Raw genomic sequence first — 19,854 nt, forward strand, 5'->3', positions numbered from 1 at the left:
TGGTAAGAGATCACCACCGCCCATAGACACCTGCAACACCAGGGGGATTGCAGATGCGTTGCCAACCTAGAGGCCTAAGATGGGATACCTCAAGTGCCAGTAATTTCACCGGCTGTCTTACTCTCCACGCAGGCAGGATTAGCGAGCAAGATATGAAGAGATGAGAGTTATGGATGTATTCTGGATATTGTGGAAATTTTTGACATGACGCAGAGAGCATTTCAGATGCGTTATATTATAGTACAGCGCAGTCCGACAAGGGACCTTTTGATAAATAAAATACCATAAGGTCCCTGACGTGAACTGTTAATGGGTGGAGTTCAAAAAGTTAGACCTTAACGACGGCACTTATTTGTATGAAAGTTTTCCGTTAATTTTGCCACTGTGTCGTTTGTATGGTTAATGCGACTTAACGCGGTCTAACTTTTCGGTCTCCACCCCAATGTAAAGTACACACGCGACACAAGCTTACGTGCGCCAAGTAGAAAGGTGAAGCGTGGGACCGCACATTGCAGACAAGGCAAAAGGTTTTTTGAAGACATAGCGCCTCGTAGCGTGAGGAGCTCGCTCCGTCTTCGTCTCTTTTTAATCGTTTGCCATAAGCGAGAAAAAGACGGCACGGCATTTTTCAATAGCACAGAAATGGCCTTTAGTAACCTGATGGTTCTACGCAGATGCAGATGGACTGCGTTATCATGACCTATATATAGACAAGTATTTTAAGCAGCGGTGTGGAGAGCATGCGATAAAAACGGTGCGCATACGGTGCGTCACTGCGATTCCGTGCCGTCACCTTTTTTAGCAGCTGTTTGGTCGCACCTTTAACGTGTAAATAAGATTTAAAATTTTAAAATTGCAATGTCTACAATGTGAGGTCCGAAAATAAATGAACTTGGAAGATTGTTTGAAAAATTCAAAATATTTGGGAGAGGCAAGATGTCTTGCCTTTTGGTTTTAGTGAAACCCAAAACAGCAGATACTTTAGTATACACAAGAAACTTGGAAAAGTTAGTGTCTTAACATGATGGGCCCATGTTATTAATTAGGGTGATTAAGAAATTAACTAATAGTGTAAGGGGCATGCCTAGGTTTTAGTAACCAAACATAAAACGATAGATCTACGAAACTGTTAGCACAAACAACACAAGCCGACACGCAACAAAACAGGACAGCGAGACAGCCCGCGGCGAGCAACTAGGTATGACAGCGCGGTTAGAACAAGTTGTCTCTATTAAATAACTCATTAGGATACTCAAGTTAAAAGTAAACCTCAATTTTAATAATTGGTATTGGTGTACAAAAATTGCACGTTATTTTTCAACTCACGCAAACTTTTTGTCATAGGTAAGGTAACCAAAAATTACAAAATCCAATGTCTCTGATTCGTGTCCACAGTCCACACGGAGAGAGCAACGTGTTTTTATCGTAAATGCGACTTTTTAAAGCAAAATACAAAATCCAGACATCGGTAGGTACGATTTGCACAGCATTCTGCCTGATTTACGCGAGTTTAGCTTCTATTTTGGCCGGCGGAAGACCAGTGCTGGTTTTCAACCAGCGATATGCTGAGCCGAGCCGGGACCTTTTTATAACGGCAACGCTACTTATGTATTTTTTTTCTAACCTGTGTAATGTCACTGCTGTTATAAATAAATTATTTACTTCTTCTATGAGTTATTTAATATCTCTAAGTATGACAACCTGAATGTGAACATCGTTAGCGATGGACTCTAGCCGCCTGTACTGTAGTGGGTCGCCGCTCGCCGCGAGGCTACGCGCGTGCGCTAAGGAGGATGGATTACCGGCAGCCGCGCTCTTCTAGACTCCGGCCCTACTCGCCGCCTCACACAACTTAACATATACTTAATATTAACGACAGCCTTCCTGCTACTCACACCAAAACAACATTTGTAAAAGTTTACGAACTCGAATGTACATTTTCAAAATAGCAGCAAAGTTCCATCTTACCCTATTCCACCTTATGTATGTATAAACATCAAAAAGACATACAGACTAGCGTACAACCATACACGATAGATATGTGGATACACTGCAACGGTATACTGGGAGCTACATCAATTCACTGCATTGCACTTAGCATAATATGTTACTGATATTCCGTTAGAACACACAACGATCACTGTCAAAACTAGTAAAAAGCACTCGTCTTTGTGTGATTTTACTAATATCAAGTATGACATTGGATATATTTTATAAATATCCAGTATGACACCAGAAATATTTTATAAGTATCCAGTACGACACTAGACATATTTTGTTAATATCCAGTGTGACACTAGATATACTTTTCAAGTATCCAGTATGATAAGTATCATATTTACATTCAAGTAAGTATAAAGTTTACACATACATCACCGCACATGATAACGAGTGGAAAAATTTATTGTGATTCGATTAAATACCATTAATGTTAGATATGTACACCAGTACCACCAGGTTAAATTTTCACTTACAAGTGTATGTGACAAATCGGCATTTTTATTTGGTTTTCTGACGCAAGAATAGTTTTATCGTTGGTGTCACTTCGATATGAGCAGACTACTGATCACATTTCAGTCATCACAATCTTACCAAATACACCTAATTAATATATATTTAATACAAAATTCAATAAGCTACCGTATGTGAGTATCAAAACTATTTGAAAACGTTTCAAAATGTTATCTTAGGATATACGCTACAGTATGGTTATACTATTTTTATATGTATTAAAATTGTACCTGCGTTGCGGTTAGTTATATGGTAGTTAAAGAATGTTTGGCGTAAAGATGACATTAATTTTTTGAAATTATACATATATGTTCAAATGTTTGGTCAAACATTCGGTAACGTTACAGCGAGGCTTAAGCGGTTACAAGGTAGCGTATGGACGTATTGTGTTGCAAGCGAAAGCATGTCGAATGAATCATCCTAAGCTAAGAATAATCCTAATCGCCGTTCAGGCGGAAAACGTCAAACGTTTCGAACAAGATACAGCGACGTTTACATCATAAAGAGAGAACAATATTCGAATACTAATCGAAGATAACAAGATTTCTTTAAAGAGGTCAAAAACTTGAGAATTTTGGACGAGATTCGTTTATCAAATATATTGCGCTATCCAGCTATCAAGCTGAGATATGTGGTGCATAGGAGAAATTTGTGTCTGTACTCCTGTCCAGTGGTGGTGTAGCGGTATAGCACGCAGCACGGAATGCTGAGGACCTGGGTTCGATTCCCAGCGCTGGTCTCTTTTCTGGTTTTTCTGTGCATCTATGTTTCAGTTTGTATTTTCGATATGGATTTTACGGGATGGCCGTAAAAGTAACAAAATTTGGAGTTGACATAAAAAATACAAAAATACTCCAAAAACCAATCTTAAATCATTAGAGCCCTGTGCACACTGAATACGGTATTTGACAACTCCTGAATTTGCCATATCCTATATATTATTATGAAAATATAAATATACAGTCTATGTTTAGCAAAATAGTTTTTTCTAAGCAATAACTATGACGTCTTTCTCCGTCTAATCTTGAATTTAAAACTTTTATATTTCTGTGACAATGTAAAGTTAGCTTACATTTTTTTTGTTCGATAAACCACATAATACAAACTTTGATTTATAAAATAAATATAAAAAAAATCACATACCATATTGAAATAAACGGGCATAATAATATATAGTTCGCAAGACTATCTCGGTGGTATAGTATTTCATGTACACAGAACCTTATTGCAAACCACAAACATCTAAAACTCGTACCAAAGTCCAGGCTACAGTAAATTGGTCGCTTCGTAAATTATAACATTGAAAAATATATAAATTTTCAAGATCTCAAAAGATTCTAAAAAGAGAGACACTAGAAATATTCGTTCACGATTCATATCGCCTTTTAATTACAAACTATTTGTCTCCAAACTTAGGCATTATAGTGGTTGTGTATCAATTACAAAACGATTACAATGCGTTTTAGTGTTATTAAGTTAACAATAAATACTCACAAAGATCAAACTTTATACAAAACATCGCGACTGAGCCGCCGCAAAGGCACGGGTACCAGTGGCGCGGGCTTTATACAACTCGATTCTCACCGGGTTACCTAAATCGCCCTCTAAAATTAAGCAGTAGTGCATCCATACAAACAAGTTGATGTTTCAGGATAAGATTAACTGAACCTACCGCATCAAATATCATGCACACTGCTACATAGAAGAAGGGCCTTTTTATGTTTTTAAAAGGTTAAGTTGACCATCTGAGAGCACATATGCGTTTGCGGCGTCACGGAGCAAGTACGTCGCCAAAGATTCTGACTGCTTTTCACTGTACCTATAATTCAGACTTCTCTCATCATCCATGTGTGAACTGGCTCCCACGAAGGCATAAAGTTTGAAAAAGATCATGAACATTTGACAGAATGCTATTTTCTAAGAAATTAATAACTTTACAACATTGTTCCAAAGCAAAACTAATATAAACCAATCAATAGATTTCATATCAATTTTTTTGTCTAGTTAATAGTTTCACCGAAGCTTATTACAAGGTGGTGTATCCAAATGTTTTCTAGAATATTTCAGGAGGTTGACTTAATTTGACTGAACGCCCTTGAATTCAATGATTAGAACCTCTTCACTTTTTTTTTTCACGCCTTCGATGCGATACATTTACATTTGATATCCACATTTTATGTCCCAAAAACATTTACGATGTTCAGTCAAGCGAACCCAACCCGCTAAAATATTAAGTAAGAATTTGAAGACAATATGTATTAGCCTAACTTCTCAATTCAAACTTGATATATGTAGACGAGGTCCAGCTTGACCTGGCACCTGGCACCTGGCGAGGCCCGCGCCACGTTACTCCGACTCGTGTATGCCGGACTCGTTGTCCTCGTCTTTGGCGTCGAGGCGCGTCTTGAGGTCGTCGATGAGCGCGGCGGGCGGCGGCAGCAGCGCGCACACCACGCCCTCCCCGCCCCCGCCCAGCACCAGCTGCGTGGCGGCGGGCGGCGTGCTCAAGGGCGGGGCGGACGGCGCCCCGTCGCCCCCGCCGCCCCCTCGCCCGCGCCACTCCGCGATCTTCCCCTCGATGTCCAGCGTGCTCCGCTTGGACCCGCTACCGTTACAACAAGGTTACTACGAGCTCTGAGCGTCTCGCGCGCTCCCTGACCAACATAATGGTAACCGAACAGAAAGAACTGAGGAGAAGGGTCCGTCGTGCGGCCGTGCGTTAGTGATACAGTCGACATGCGGATTACACGTACATGCTTCTACTACACATATTGCTCGACTTTCTCGATTTTTACATAGTAACACTATTAGAGACCTGAACCGTTTTATTTACACGTCTAAACCTAGTGGAGGAGTAGATTTAAACCTAAACCAAAAAAAGCGTTTCGTTCATGCAGACGAGTGTGCGCGTGCCTTTACCGTTTGCGCCGCGCATCAAAGGTGCCGCCGCGCGCGGATTGGCCGGGCGCTTTGTAAAGGCGCGCGCACACGAGCGAGGTTGTTGAAAAACGAGGTATCGAAGCCAGCGGAAGGGTGGGGGCTGGGGTGTCCGTGGGGCACTTACTTGGCGAGGGGTACGTTATCGCGGTCCGCGAACGCGTCATACAAATACTCGCTGCAACAGACAACACACGGTCATCAGCGCGGCGCCGCGGCCCACAGCTCGGAGGTCTTAAGGAGAAACGCGAGCGCGACCGTTTCTACGTCACCATACATTTTGCAGGAACGCTCGCCTATTTCCTCCCTTAACTTATAAGTTATTTTTCACGTATTCTTTAGCGACAGATTGCCACCGTCGTTGTACTCATAGATTTCAATATGTTATTCAAAAATATTTTCTTAACACCTTTCCAGTCAAATAATTCTAGGGAGGAAATAAGCGTATTTATACATCTGTCCACGGCCCGCGTTTCGTCTTAATTCCAATAACAATATTGTCTCAAATCTAAATCATCAAATGTGGGACTCTAGGGTTGCAAGGGTCCGTTCACAACGCGCATCGACAAAGGGTTACGGCCGGATTTAAGGAACAGCAAACGAGAACAACTGTGTTTAAACAGAGGGTTGTGAACGCATCCTGTCACGGCACCACTCGTGACCTCGGGGGCAGTACTTGTCAAGAGGTCCGGGCAAAATAATGACACGAGCGCTTCTAAGCCTCTAAAAACAAAATCAAAATTCATCGATCGTCCTACATGTGTGCCTAGTGGTAAAATAATCTTACAATAAATCTTAATACTTATATCGTACACTAACTATACCTAGTTATGATGAATGTCGATGATAACAAACAGAAGTAACGGAAAAGAAACAATTAAAAAACATACTAATAAAAATAAACTAGCGCTATTTACAGTTTGCAAGTCGTCTACGAGAAAGTTCGGTATACACTGCGGGTTACATTCGAGCAATACAGTGAGGTGCTCTCGCATACTGACCGACTGCAAGCAATGTACGACAACATGGAAGGAACACCGAGCAAGGCTTTCCCCCGGAGGGGGCGGGCATCCTCCAGGGGGCAAATAACATCAGATCGTGCAAGCCGCTATGGTCGAAGAGCATACGTCGATACGGTCTAGCGCCGCGACGCGCCGACACCGACACAAGGCTGAGTATAGACTGTCTGGGGTGGTGTTGGCGCGTCAGTGTGTGTACTGTACTGTACGATACGTGAGCAGGTGTGTGTGTTACCGGAGGGCGCGTCGGGTCACCGCCACCGGCCGCGGCCCTTGCACACCGGCTCATACTCACTGTCGACAACACCCCCACACGTTAACACCCCCAACAACACCACCATTAAACAAAACAACAATTTTGAACGCTGCTCTTTTCATTGCATCACCGGGCGCCGGGTTCGAACCGGCGCCCCCCGGGGTTGATGGCGGTGAGTGACCAACTGAACAAACATGAACAAATGAAAAAACCCAAACGGCTACGTATACAAATTGAAATAAGCGCAAGTCAGAAGTTACATACGCAGTTTTACATGCGTCGTAGAATACACAGCATACAAAGCGAAATATTACAAGTGTGTATTGGAATATAGATTGCTGTGCGGTATCACCTGTCGTTGCACTTTGCTCTACGTTACGTGTATGTCTGTCTGTAGGCTCTCCGAACACAGCGTCATGCCGACGCGCCGACATAAGTAGTATGCGGTCGGCTTCAATCGCAGTTAATATCAGGGCATAACAATCCACTAAATACGGGGATGAGGGTGCACAACAAACCCAAATCAAGACAAACAAACATCGAACTCATAAAGAACATCTCAAATCATCGGGCGTAAAGGAAATCATAATGAAATTAGTGAACGGAAACTAACAAACACAAAGGGATACATCCGCGATGCGAATGACACCAAAATAATGATGAAAGATGAATGATGACTTATGGTTAGAGATCCGGTGACGGGTCACCCTTGGCAAACAATGGAAATCATTGAAGCTGAAATGGTAACTGCGTGCGCGAGGGCAGCGAACGACGACGAGCCGCGCCGCTCCAACAGGACACATTCAGGTTCAATAATTTCGACACACATCATACTGCGAGTCAAGTACCCATTTCTAAAGCTCAGTTTAGACCTGCAAGGAACAATTTGTAAGTTGTATCACAATACGACGCCGTAAAGCGAACGAGTTAAGTTGAGCATCGACCACCGCGTTGTAATGCAACTTGCGTAATTTTTCTCGCAAGTCTAAACTGGGCGTTACTGAACTCATAGGACAACGTTTATATCGACTGGATACTTGGCTCGCAATATACAGAAATTTGGGGGAATTTAAACACAGCTTTATGAAGATATCAATTGAGCATCGAAAGAGATATTGCAGTCGGATATTTTGATTATGATCGACCTTTCCAACGTCAAGCCCAGCTACGATAAAGCTAGTTTCAAACTTATCTCTTTGCATGAAGATCGCTTTTACGCTGTACTTTGACCGATAACTTCATTGACGTTGAAAAGGTTATGTTGTTCCGACTCTCGAAGCAGCCCTTTAGTTTTGAACATCTACATTTTCCTTTATAAGTAAAAGTAGTTATATTTGAATTTATCTTGTTCGAACTACTTGTTAGTGGCGAAAACGTCGATTTAGTCACATAGTAAGACTAAAGCAGACTATTAGGAATAAGAGTTAATAACAACTTGACTTCGTTTGACAGTAGAATGTCTGGAGTGTTTCTTAAGTCTTGACTCTTAAGGACCCATTTTTAAACACTTTTTTAACAATAGACTATTTATGGATCCTTTCGTGAATTCAATATTTTTCTAAGCATATTAAATAGAGTATATTCAGTAAGAGTCCATTCTTAAAGGAGCCGTGCAATGTATTAAAATTTTGATCATTATAAAGGTTTGGGGACAGATTTACACGTTCGCAATTCCAATCTGAATTGACCCATCCTGGATTGTATGTGTAACTTAAAAATAATTTAAGATGCGCTGTTAGTTAAAATATCAGAACAAGTACAAAAATAAGTTAAGTTAGATTAATTTCGAAAATAATAGTGCTTGAACTGATATTTTGATCTAACTCTGACTTGTACGCAAAATTGTATGGGGGTGGTACGTACGCCTCGACGAGCGGGCCGGGGTAGGCGTCGACGTGAAGGTAGAGGCGCGCCAGCCGCGCCGCCACCACCAGCAGCGGCACGAACAGCACCAGGCACCACGACACCGCCATCCAGTACCCGTTCTGCAACCGCGATGCATCTATACTGTACTAATTGCCGCCACATTGTGCTCTACTGAATATAAAAGTTGTCTTGTCACCCGATGTACATTGACTGTAATTTTAAAACAGGGGGGGGGGCACTGACCGTGGGCATGAGCATCTTGTGACAGGCGGCGTCGCGCGTGGCGTTGAACGCGTTGGAGAGCGGCCCGCAGCGGCCCACGTCGTGCCGCGCCGCAGAGATCACCAGCTGCAAGTACGAGTCCAGCATCTGCGCCACCACGCTCGCGAAGTCCTGCGTCAACTGTATACAACGGACTACATCATCATCGTGCCACAGATTATACAATAGGGTGCTTAACAAACATAGATATTCCAATTTTTCGTCAAGGTCAAGGAACATCCTATCCAACTCACGCTCTGTATGAGATCGGGCCCCTGCGTGTTGAGGAACACTTCAGCTTGCGAAGTCTCGTGGATGAGGTAGCGGATAGCGTCATTGAACGAAGAGTGGTTGAAGCGCAGGCCGTCGCGCAGGTTCATCGCCGTTATCTGTGGACAGAATTGCGATTAGCTCTGGTATCCTGGTCGCGGCACCAACTGTGACAATACGCTTGGGAAGTAATCCTGGTCAAAGTACCAAATTGGAACAACTTGGGGAATTTTATTGAGGCGCCAATTTTGAGTTGAGAAGATACTATGATCAAGCATTTGCATGAATAAAAGCACCAATTATAACTACCAACCAAGTTATTAATTCATAAATGTTTGGGAAATGAAAAATAACATGATTTTACATCAAAAATGAGCCAGTTAAGACGAAATCGGCGTTCTTATTAAATTTGCACTCTTCATGAGTATATACGTTATCACGTCCCACTGGGCACACACTCCCTACTCCTTCGCCGTGTGTGTGTGGTGCACTAACATTAAGCTTGCGCGTGTGGTCGAGCATGGGCGTGACGATGTCTGCGTGGTAGGCGGTGAGCATGGCGGCGGCGTCGCGCAGCTCCATGGACACGCGCGCGAAGCCGGCCCGCGACACCAGCGAGCCCGCCGTCGCCTCCAGCTGCGCCGACAGGCTGTCCAGCGACAGGTTCGTCATGTTTGTTTCCAGCTGGAAAGGGCAGTCGCCACAAACACGAAAATAATTGATGAAAATAATTAAAAACGGACAATTCACATCGAAATAATTTATTAAATCATAAATTTTTAGTGACTGTAGTTTTTTTTGTACTTGGATTGCCATCCAAGCTACATATCGGTGCCAAGTTTCAAGTCGATTCCATAAACCGTGGAAGACTTCTGTCTTGGAGAGACTGTCATGGCCAAACTACCATAATTGTATAACTAGATTGTTATATTCACAAAGTGGGTGGGGCTCTAAAGCGATTCAACTGCCAATGCAACTGTAATCTACGCATAATTTCCATGAACTAAAACCAGTTGCATTTCTGCGGCCACCCACGAGGTGGTGGTGATTGGGATTTTTAGTTGACGGACATTAGTGAGCTTTCATAACACACGCGAAACGGCAATTGAAAGGCTTCAGAGGCTCAGAGCCCGAGCCAAGTATGCCAAACAGCTTTGGTTTGCAAATTTTAAAACCACGACTTGCAAACTTATAAAAATGCGTAAGCCGCAAGTTAAATAAACGCTTGTAAAAATAGCACTCACGGCATGCAGGATCCGGTCGAAGTCGAAGTCGGAGAGCCCGGTCTGCGCCAACTTCTCCAGCTTCTCCCTTGCGCGCGGCTTGAGGATGCTGAGCGGGCGCGATGCGGGGAAGGCCGGCCGCAGCGCCGCCGCGCGACGGGACACCTCCTCGGCCACTGACGTACGCAGCCCCTCCAGGTCGTAGAGACGGTCCAGCTCTAGCGTCTGCGAGTTAGCGATAAGGCTTGTTTTCTAATTGTTTTCTATGTGGTGTACGATATTCCCACGGAATCAGTATAAAATTCCAAAATTTCAATCGTCACAATTAGAATCATTAAATTTGACGATGTTTTTGTGGAACGTTATTGAAAATCACGATATAATTTTTGGAGATTCCCACAGGACTTTTTTCGAATCGCCAGAATTTCAATTCAAAGTGAGGGTAATGCCGAGTTATTTGTGAAACCCCCTCACCTCCATGAGCGAATGATTCCTGTGGCAGTAGGTCAGTACTCGCGACATGTTGAAGTCGGGGTCGCGACGCTCGTTGAACATCGCTCGCTCCAGGTCGACCATTTTCTCCAAATCATCGAACAGACGGTTCCCTTGCGGCTCGCTGTGGATCACAACAAAATAATAAATAATTAGCTATCCAAGCTGTACAGTAAATTTACGCGAACGCATACTAATCAAGTCTATCTGTCACCTTTTCACGCCAAAACCACTGAACCGAAGATGAAATTTGGTACAGACACAGTTTAAGTCCCAGGGAAGGACGTAGGATAGTTTTTAACAAAACTTGTAAACAAATTAGTAAATGATTATAATATAAGAAACAAGATATTAGAAGGAATAGAGGACGCACGTGAGTGGATCGCAGATGAAACGTTGCGAGGCGACGCCCACGACGAAGTAAACCACCAGCACCACCGCGGAGATGCCTCCCACAATGAACATCACTCCCATTCCGCTGAAACAAATACAAGTAAATAAAACATCAATTTTTACCGTGGTAGCCCATTGGTTTGGTCTATGGCAATAACATATGAGCATGAATTTGAATGAATAAACGAATATGAATATGACCTCAAGCAGAGATCGTGGGTTCACGCCTCTGATTTTTTTCGGAATATTTATCATGAGTGTACGGTGAATATCTAAAACCTATTATATCTATATAAATAAAAATTCACACCCGGCTCGCACCTCTGAGTTTTTCCAAATTCATGTGCGGAATTACATTTGAAATTTACCACGAGCTTTGCGGTGAAGGAAAACATCGTGAGGAAACCTGCACAAACCTGCGAAGTAATTCAATGGTGCGTGTGAAGTTCCCAATCCGCACTGGGCCCGCGTGGGAACTATAGCCCAAGCCCTCTTGTTTTGAGCAGTGGGAGCAGTGGCCTGTGCCCAGCAGTGGGACGTATATAGGCTGGGATGATGATATGATGATGATGAAATAAAAAATAATCTTAAAATGTGTTGCTAAGCGCAAAACTCGGGAACGACTGGTCCAATTTCGCTAATTCTTTTTTTGTAGTGTTCGTTACCGTCAGGAGAATGTTTTTATGGAAGAAAATTCAGAAAAAATACAACGGGGGCGAAGCCGCGGGCTACAGCTAGTTAACAAATAAATAATAAAAAATACCAAAGACGTTTTATTGTTATGGCATCATAGTTTCTCTGGTCATAGCAGTACAAAAATGTATCCTGATTACGGCACCAAATTGCAACAATCCATCCTGGTCACGGCACCAACTGTTGTAGCCCGCACTCACCAGAGCAAGCAGCGCGAGCCGGCGCCCTTGTTGCAGCAGTCGCTAGCGCCGTACACGTCGGGCCGCTTGCCGCACACGCCGCACACCAGACCCCACGTCATCAGACACGTTATCTGGAAATAAAAATCATTTTTCAGGTTACAATTTAAGTCAACATTAGATTTGGCAATCAAATTGAAATTCCAGGATTGTGTTAAATTTAACGGAGACTCCCTGCAGAGGGTTACGAATCACCCGAGAACCTGAGGCTGTTTATCGCTGACAAGCTAGGTAGCTAGCTCTAGTCTAGTGTTGCAAGTGGTGTGTTTACCAGCAGCAGCGCGGCGGCAGCGGCGCGCGTGGCGTGGCGGCGGTAGGGCCCGTACTGCGCGTGCCACTCCTGCAGCGTGTCAGCGGCCGCCTCCTGCTCCTGGAGCTTCTTGCTCGCATTGCCCGCCTGCGCCGTGATCTCATCGGCTACTGCGGCCAAGCGCCGCCCTGGAAAGTGACACTCGGTGTTATGACTTGGATTAAATAGAGTAATGAGCGGAAACGAAGGTAACGGACTGATCGGGTTGGCGTAAGACACTCGCCCCACCGCCGACAATGAACAAGAAGCAAGTAAAGCTAAAAGAAGCGTGAATTTCATATCCCCCCCCCCCTACACTCATACAGTTAATGAGAGCACGTACCGGTGGCGGCGACGGCCTGCTTGACGGCGGGGATGTGCTGGTCGACCGAGCGCTGTATCTCTCGCTGTATGCTGGCGAATACCTGCTGCCCCTCGGCCACCTCTGCCTTGATGTTGCTGTCCAGCAGCGCCGTCACGTTGCTCAGCAGCTCCGACACGTCCGGCATCTGACACGCACACAAACACACACAATCAAAATACGCTCATACAATGAGCTCTTTAGGGCCTCCCCAGCGATCGGCTAGCGAGCGGTAAGCCTAAAGCTTTGTTGCGAGGAATGTGTTTTTATGAATCAACGCCTCATCTACCTTTCCTCGCTCAACACAGCTCTGGTGGAAACAGCTGAGCGGAGCGCGGATAGGTAAATGAATCGTTTCTATTCGTTCATAAAAACACACATTCATCGCAACACATCCTCTCACAAGTCTGGTAGAATCGCAGCCTTACGTGGGCATATTATATTTTACGACGAGAACCTAAAAGAGCCTAAATCACCTGACTTGGTTAGGTTAGGTTCCGCTCGAGCTTTAGTAAAGTTTAGTTTAGTCTCGAGGTGAAAACTTTTCATTTCGACTGCAAAAAAATAAACAAGCATTGAACTACAAAATCACCATTCTGTATCATGTAATTAGCCGCAGAGCTCAGCCTAAGCCGATTCCGCATCGACAATGTGAGGAGAGACCCTGAATCGCGCACAATTTAATATTGTTATGTACTTACCGTTGGAAAATATTTATCAAGCATCTACTCGTAATCCATGAGTTGCGTGGAATAAAAAAGAAAGTTACAAGTTTAATAGTTTTCAACATAACAATCAGGTACTTACCTAATTTGATAGACAGGTGGGATTTTTTCAACATCCTTGAAACCTGACTCCTTTTTAAGTAAATTAATATTAGCTGTCTTATCTCGGAGGATGTTCAATTTTATGCCCCATGGCGACTTTTGAACGGCCCGCATAAGCCATTCTAAAATGCCCGCCAGATTGAAAATATTGCATACGCAAGCGGTCATCGGATCGATTCCATTTGGCCCGTCTAATAAAAAATTTGAACAGCCGTTCCTTATCCCACGGCACTTTGCTGAACTCAAACTCCCCTCAAACTGAATGATCCCTCAACCCTATCATAGTCATTATTTGTAAACATGGATGATGCACCTGTTAACCTTTGCACTGACCTGGCTGTACTGTATCTCTGTGTCGAGCTGTCCTATCTTATACTTCTCCTGCAGTCGCAGGCATTGGGGCTGCTCGCACTTGGCCAGTGTTTGCAGCAGCTGCGCCTTAACCTTGCGGAGTCCTGCGAAAACCACGCTGTTATCAACTTGAACAGTTCTACTGCACTCTCTGCGGTACCATTGGAAGGTGGATTGTAGGGTGCAATCAAACATTTTTCAACGTATTTCGTTCGTTAACAGTAGGCGCACTGCGTAAAACAGTATCACTAAGCCAACGCCTGTGCGACACAAGTGTGATCATGTTGAGAAAAATAATGCGAGTAATTGAGGATGCCTTCAAATCTCTACTAGTTGGAACGTCATTTGTTTTGTTTGAGAATGGCTGTGTGCTCAGTGTAACTATGGAAATGAACTATTAGGTCGGTTCCACGGGGTCGGCTGCTGGCCGCTGTGTGCGCGCGCGTGTGTGTGTGTGTGTGTGTGTGTATTTACCGGTGTTGAGCCGCTCCGCGTTGTACCGCAGCACGGAGGTCACGTTGTGCACGGTGCGCAGGTCGGCCTGCACGGCGTCCAGCTGCTGCACCATCTTGTTGAGCGTGGTGACCGACACGGCGCGCGAGAACTCGCCCAGGTGCACCGACACCGTCAGCCCGCTGCCTGAGGGACACACATACACACGCCCATTAACACATGACCATGCTTATGACACGGTGTAACAATAACCAGTGAAGAAATTCTGTCGTATAATGGTAACTAAACTACGCAATTCGGCGCGGGGCAGGGCTTCATCCCCAATTCCCCATCCAAAGCAGGTCACAGTCAGTCTTGACTGCAGACAGTCAGCATTTTTCTAAACTATTTTAAACTAAACTAAACGATTTTCCAGATTCCCAATCCAAAGTCGACCAGTGGTCTCATCTTACTGTTCGCTACTCGTTAAATTAAGTATGGCCCAGGCCCAACCCAGCTGTGCACTTACTGGTGAGCAGCGCGTCCAGTTTCCGCTCCAGCTCGTTGTAGTTGACGACGAGCAGCCAGCGCATGTGCGCCTGCGTGGCGTTGAGGAAGGTGCGCGCGTCGCGCAGCCCGGCCCGCAGCGCGCCCGGCGCCTCGCTCGTGCTGCGCTCCAATTGTTCATCCGTCGCGAACGCGCATACCACGCCGAACCTGCAACGCATTCAAGCCTATACGCACTATACGGCTAGCCGCGCCGGTTTAGCGCACCGTTTTAAAGAGGGACGGCGCGAGAAACCGCGTAGTGATCACTTGCACTTATACCACCAAATCAACTGCTCATTGCCCACAGAGGAAGCAGTAGCTTTATAAATGGGCCATTTTTTATTTTGTTGTCGATATCTTTCTTTTCTCAGATTTCAATGCAATTTGGTGAATTGGTAAAGTTGCATATTCTGACTATGGTAAGCCCAATTTCACACTACAAATTTTTCCATTTATTTACACAAAATGTATGGAAATTTCGTAACTAAACTGAAAATTTAGTATAAAATGCAGAATTCAAAATAAAAAAAAAAACAACAAAATATAAAATGGCCCAAATATGTGTTATTGCTCGCTATCTAGACGCAAGTGAAACTTCCGATCCATCACTCAAGTATATTTAAGAGCAAGCGAGCACAGTTTCAAGCTTAAAATGTACTTCCATCCAACTCCAACACACTCTTTCCAGTGTAACAAAAACAAAATCTCTCCTCCCAATTGGCTGGCAACTCGGATACGCATTGATATTCACAAATGTAATTCTTCTACACTCTTTTTCCTGACTACGAAATCAAACATTCTGAGAAATATTCGGAGGTTGGCATTACTTCGGAAAAATAAATACGAGTTTCCGTGTTTTTTCACCGGAACGGCGCGCAATGTGGAAGACGGCGATGGATTTGCCATCAAATTATCTTATAATTTAAGACTAGCGTAGCGTAGCACATCCGGGGCAGATTGTACGTGAGATTAATGCGTCTTTCGGATAGTAAGATATGAAGTAGTACTTACAGGAAGAGCGTAAGCAGCGCTATGAGCAGGATGGCGAGCAACCCCTTCAGGCAGGCGTCGTATTTGCGGTCGAAGGGGCGCCGCCGTCGCCCCGCGCGGCACCAGTAGCAGCAGCACCAGAATAACCTGAAACATCAATGAAATGTTTTTAAAACAGTGTAATAACTAGAGTTTTTTTCACTAACTCTATCTCTCCAGCGTGAGGAACGCAAGCAGACGGGGCGGCGTGTCAAAGAGACTAGTGGGCGGCGGTAACGCCCATATATTGTGAGCTCGTCGAGCATACATAATAAATGAAATGTGTAGAAGTCCCACCCAACAACGCCCCATTTCGTCGGCTTATGGGAGTAAGGCATAAAGATCATGTGATCGTGATGGAAAATGTGACCTCGAAACAAAGCTCTCTAACGTTAAATTAATTATATTATATGATCGTGCAGATCGCCCCGCTCGCTTGGCCTTTAGCATGCAAAGTTTAAAATTCACCTTTCTGAGCGGCCCGTCTGGTAAGGTACCTCGCCCTCTCTCCGGTAAGCTTTAAGACAAAGTTTTATACTTCTTTCCGCCATCGACGCCTTATGAGCATGGAGCGTTACAGATAGAGGCAAAATAAGAGAGGAGAAAAGGTATAAGCTCGTTTTAAAGTGACCAAGGACGTGCACGGCAGATTTTTCGCAGATATTCACGACTTTTAAAAGCACGGTTGCGGTTTCACAGCTTGTTATGGGGTTGTACTCGTATGGGGGCTACTGACCCAGCGAGCGGCAGCGCGGGTGCCAGCAGCGCGGCCACCACGAGCAGCGCCGCGGGCCCCGCGTAGTGCGCCAGCAGCACGCGCCAGTTCTCGCGCGCGCTTGCGAACTCCAAGTTGCCGTCCGACACCGAAACTATCCCTGCAACAACAACAATTATCATGGTGAATATGTGAACACAACGCCTCAACAATACTCAACATCTACCAGTAGGTACAACGTTCTAAGGAACGCTACAATAAACGACAACTTGCCAAAGGCAGAAATAATAACACAGACGCATGCGAGGACTGAGGAGTAACCTCAGGAATTTCAAACCCGATTTTAAAAAGCTTTCACAGATAGAATACAAAATGACATATTTATATAGGTAAACAGCAGAATCAGGCTACTGCTACTGTTTATCCCGAAAAAGGACAAAAGTTGTCGCAAAGCGCAAACAAAGTTGCGGATAGCAGTAACTGTTTTTGTTTTATACGTATTTTATTTAGGTTTAGAAGCGATAGTGTGATTTTATCTGTGTTGAATATTATCTATGTTTATGAAAGTAATAATATGAAGGATAAGATAATATTATGGTACCATGCAGTAGGTACATTATGTCTCATTGCCAACCGCGCGACTGGAATTCCAAATCAGTAAACAAATAGTTCATTCGCTAATAAAGTTGTTTACTATTACATTTATTGTTCCATTTTATACAAGTGACTGTGCTTGCATTCCGATCACAGAAAATGGGTCTTTGACTTGCAAGATTTGACCACGAGCATAAATTGCATTTTAAGATCGTACCTATCGTCACTGACACTATAATAGCACTGGACGTGTGTACATTTAATCTACCTGCTTACATCAATGCAGCTGCCTAAGCAAAAACATTACATATAGTAACATAATAAACCAGTTACAGTTAGCTACTTATACCACAACACAGTCGGCTATCTTAACTCTCCAATTGCATCTCATCAAGCAAGATATAGCTGATGGGAGAGGAAAGTAAACCCTACCGCATATTATTAGGGTTATTTGTTTGTGTAGCTATGCTTTATTGGGCCGTGTCCCGTTTTAGCAATTATTCATCGGACTGGACAACGCGACTGCTGTTCGTGTATCTTGATGATTCGCTTACGGCTGTACAGAAATATATAATTAATCCATACTAATATTATAAATGCGAAAGTGTGTGTGTTTATGTTTGTATGATTGCCCGTCTTTCACGTCGAAATGGAGCGACGGATCAACATGTTCTTTTTTGGCATAGAGATAGTTTATGGGCCAGAGAGTGACATAGGCTACTTTTTATACCGGAAAAATTCACAGATCCCGAGGGAACAGCGCGCGATAACCAAATTCCACGCGGGCGAAGCCGCGGGCAAAAGCTAGTAAGACAATGAGTAGGTAAAATTTCTAAAACTGCAGTAGTAGAGTAGAAAAGACTAAAACGAAACTATTTTTGTTTAGTTTAATTTACATTGTAATGAATAAAAGTGAAAAAATAAACAGTTGTTACAAGCTGTAAACTGCTTTGTTAATCTTACCTTACGAATGGTCATTCTGAATGTAGTCGCAAGCAAATATGACTAACTACTAGGCAATCGACTGACCATAATGTAGCCATAATGCCAGTTTCTGAATTCCGAATGACATCATTATGGAACTTTAGGTAGGTACACGTAGGTATCCCGTGTTCCTTGAACTACATTGTTTTCATAGCTAATTTAGTTGTTTATGTTGTGTTGTTGCTCCATTCTATCTGTGGTTTTGACTAGGTAGGTAGTCATAGCATCTGCTCGAATATTTGAACAACTCATAAGGAACAAAACATTTTCCTCTTATTTCTACACTATAGCTGGTGAATTAATAACTTCTAATATTAAAACCTGATTAATACTACAAAAAAGTCTGTAGTTTAAAATATTCACAAGAAAAGAATGAATAAAAGTAATAGGTAACGATTTCAACTTTAATTAAGGATTTATTTCTAGTGTTTAAACTTAATACATTTATCTGCCCGTTTTCATATGATAAATTACCGTTACGTGTTATGTAATCATTCTACATACTTATTTTTATCTCATACGTCATGACAGCGGTACGCGGCAGTGGCAGCTGATACAAAATTTCGTCAACCTTACCAACCGGCTCGTTGGTCTAGGGGTATGATTTTCGCTTAGGGTGCGAGAGGTCCCGGGTTCAAATCCCGGACGAGCCCAAATACTTTTTGTTTTTTTTTTCTTTATTGTTATTATGAATTTACTATTGATTCAAACTAATTTATTAAGAACTGCACTTCCAACCTACAATAAAAATCATTTTTCTCTAAAATGTATCCAAAAAATACATAAATGACAGGTCGACCTTACTCTTAAATTGCATCCTCTAATTAATTACAGGCTTGAAAATTTAGTTGACTGAAAAGACGAACCCACTGAGACGGGGTCAACGCCCTGTCAACAGTCACGCCTCGAAATAAAACAAGTTCAAGAAACCAAAACGACATCGCCGTTAGAAAAAATAATCAAAGTTGTGGAAGTAAATATTTTTTTTACTATTTGATAAAATGCCTATATCTGATATATTGGTCGTTTAATAAACTAGAACGCGAATTGTATTTAATTAATGGAGTATAGTCGTTCTCACATTGACCCAGTGGCCGAGTAATTGGCCGGCAGGTAAGAATAAATCTGAGCTAATTGATGATGATGAAGCCAATCATTAATGTAGTCACGGCAGCCCACGAGACAAGCTTAAATGATAGATGCGCCGATAATTGGAGACAGGCTAGTGTTGCCAACTTGGCGACTTTGCAGCTAAATCTAACGTCTTTTGGGACTTCATCAGAGAAATTTCAATGATTTTTGACAGTTTTCACTACATATAGCGACATTTGGGGCTCACGGAGCGGGATCACTAATTGGCAACTTTCTGCAATTTTTCTACTGACTCCTGAAAATTTTGAATTACGTGGGTATAACCATCCCTTGTAAGTAAATACGTAGAAAAATAATTCACTTTTACCAAGTCCTATTGGTCTGATAGTCTTTTGTACATGCATAGAGCTCCGGTGACTGACAACAATCAAATACTGTAAACAAAAAGGGATGTTGTAAAAAATATTTTTT

General features: G+C 43.3%; 1 protein-coding gene and 1 non-coding gene across 2 annotated transcripts in view; one reads left to right on the forward strand and one right to left on the reverse strand.

The window, feature by feature from the left end:
• The window catches only part of LOC141429310 (prominin-like protein), a 76,007-nt gene that overhangs the window by 5,520 nt on the left and 50,633 nt on the right, over positions 1-19,854 (reverse strand). The window contains 16 exon segments of the mRNA XM_074089607.1: positions 5,576-5,626; positions 8,587-8,708; positions 8,833-8,991; positions 9,105-9,239; positions 9,616-9,804; positions 10,365-10,568; positions 10,818-10,959; positions 11,209-11,313; positions 12,122-12,234; positions 12,432-12,598; positions 12,793-12,958; positions 13,971-14,092; positions 14,463-14,627; positions 14,950-15,137; positions 15,981-16,106; positions 16,735-16,873. Coding sequence (XP_073945708.1) covers positions 5,576-5,626; positions 8,587-8,708; positions 8,833-8,991; positions 9,105-9,239; positions 9,616-9,804; positions 10,365-10,568; positions 10,818-10,959; positions 11,209-11,313; positions 12,122-12,234; positions 12,432-12,598; positions 12,793-12,958; positions 13,971-14,092; positions 14,463-14,627; positions 14,950-15,137; positions 15,981-16,106; positions 16,735-16,873 — 2,293 coding nt within the window.
• On the forward strand, positions 18,873-18,944 carry TRNAP-AGG (transfer RNA proline (anticodon AGG)). The gene has a single exon. It is a non-coding gene; the product is annotated as a tRNA-Pro (tRNA).

The sequence above is a fragment of the Choristoneura fumiferana genome, chromosome 6, assembly GCF_025370935.1.
Source record: "Choristoneura fumiferana chromosome 6, NRCan_CFum_1, whole genome shotgun sequence".
Classification (NCBI taxonomy): domain Eukaryota; kingdom Metazoa; phylum Arthropoda; class Insecta; order Lepidoptera; family Tortricidae; genus Choristoneura; species Choristoneura fumiferana.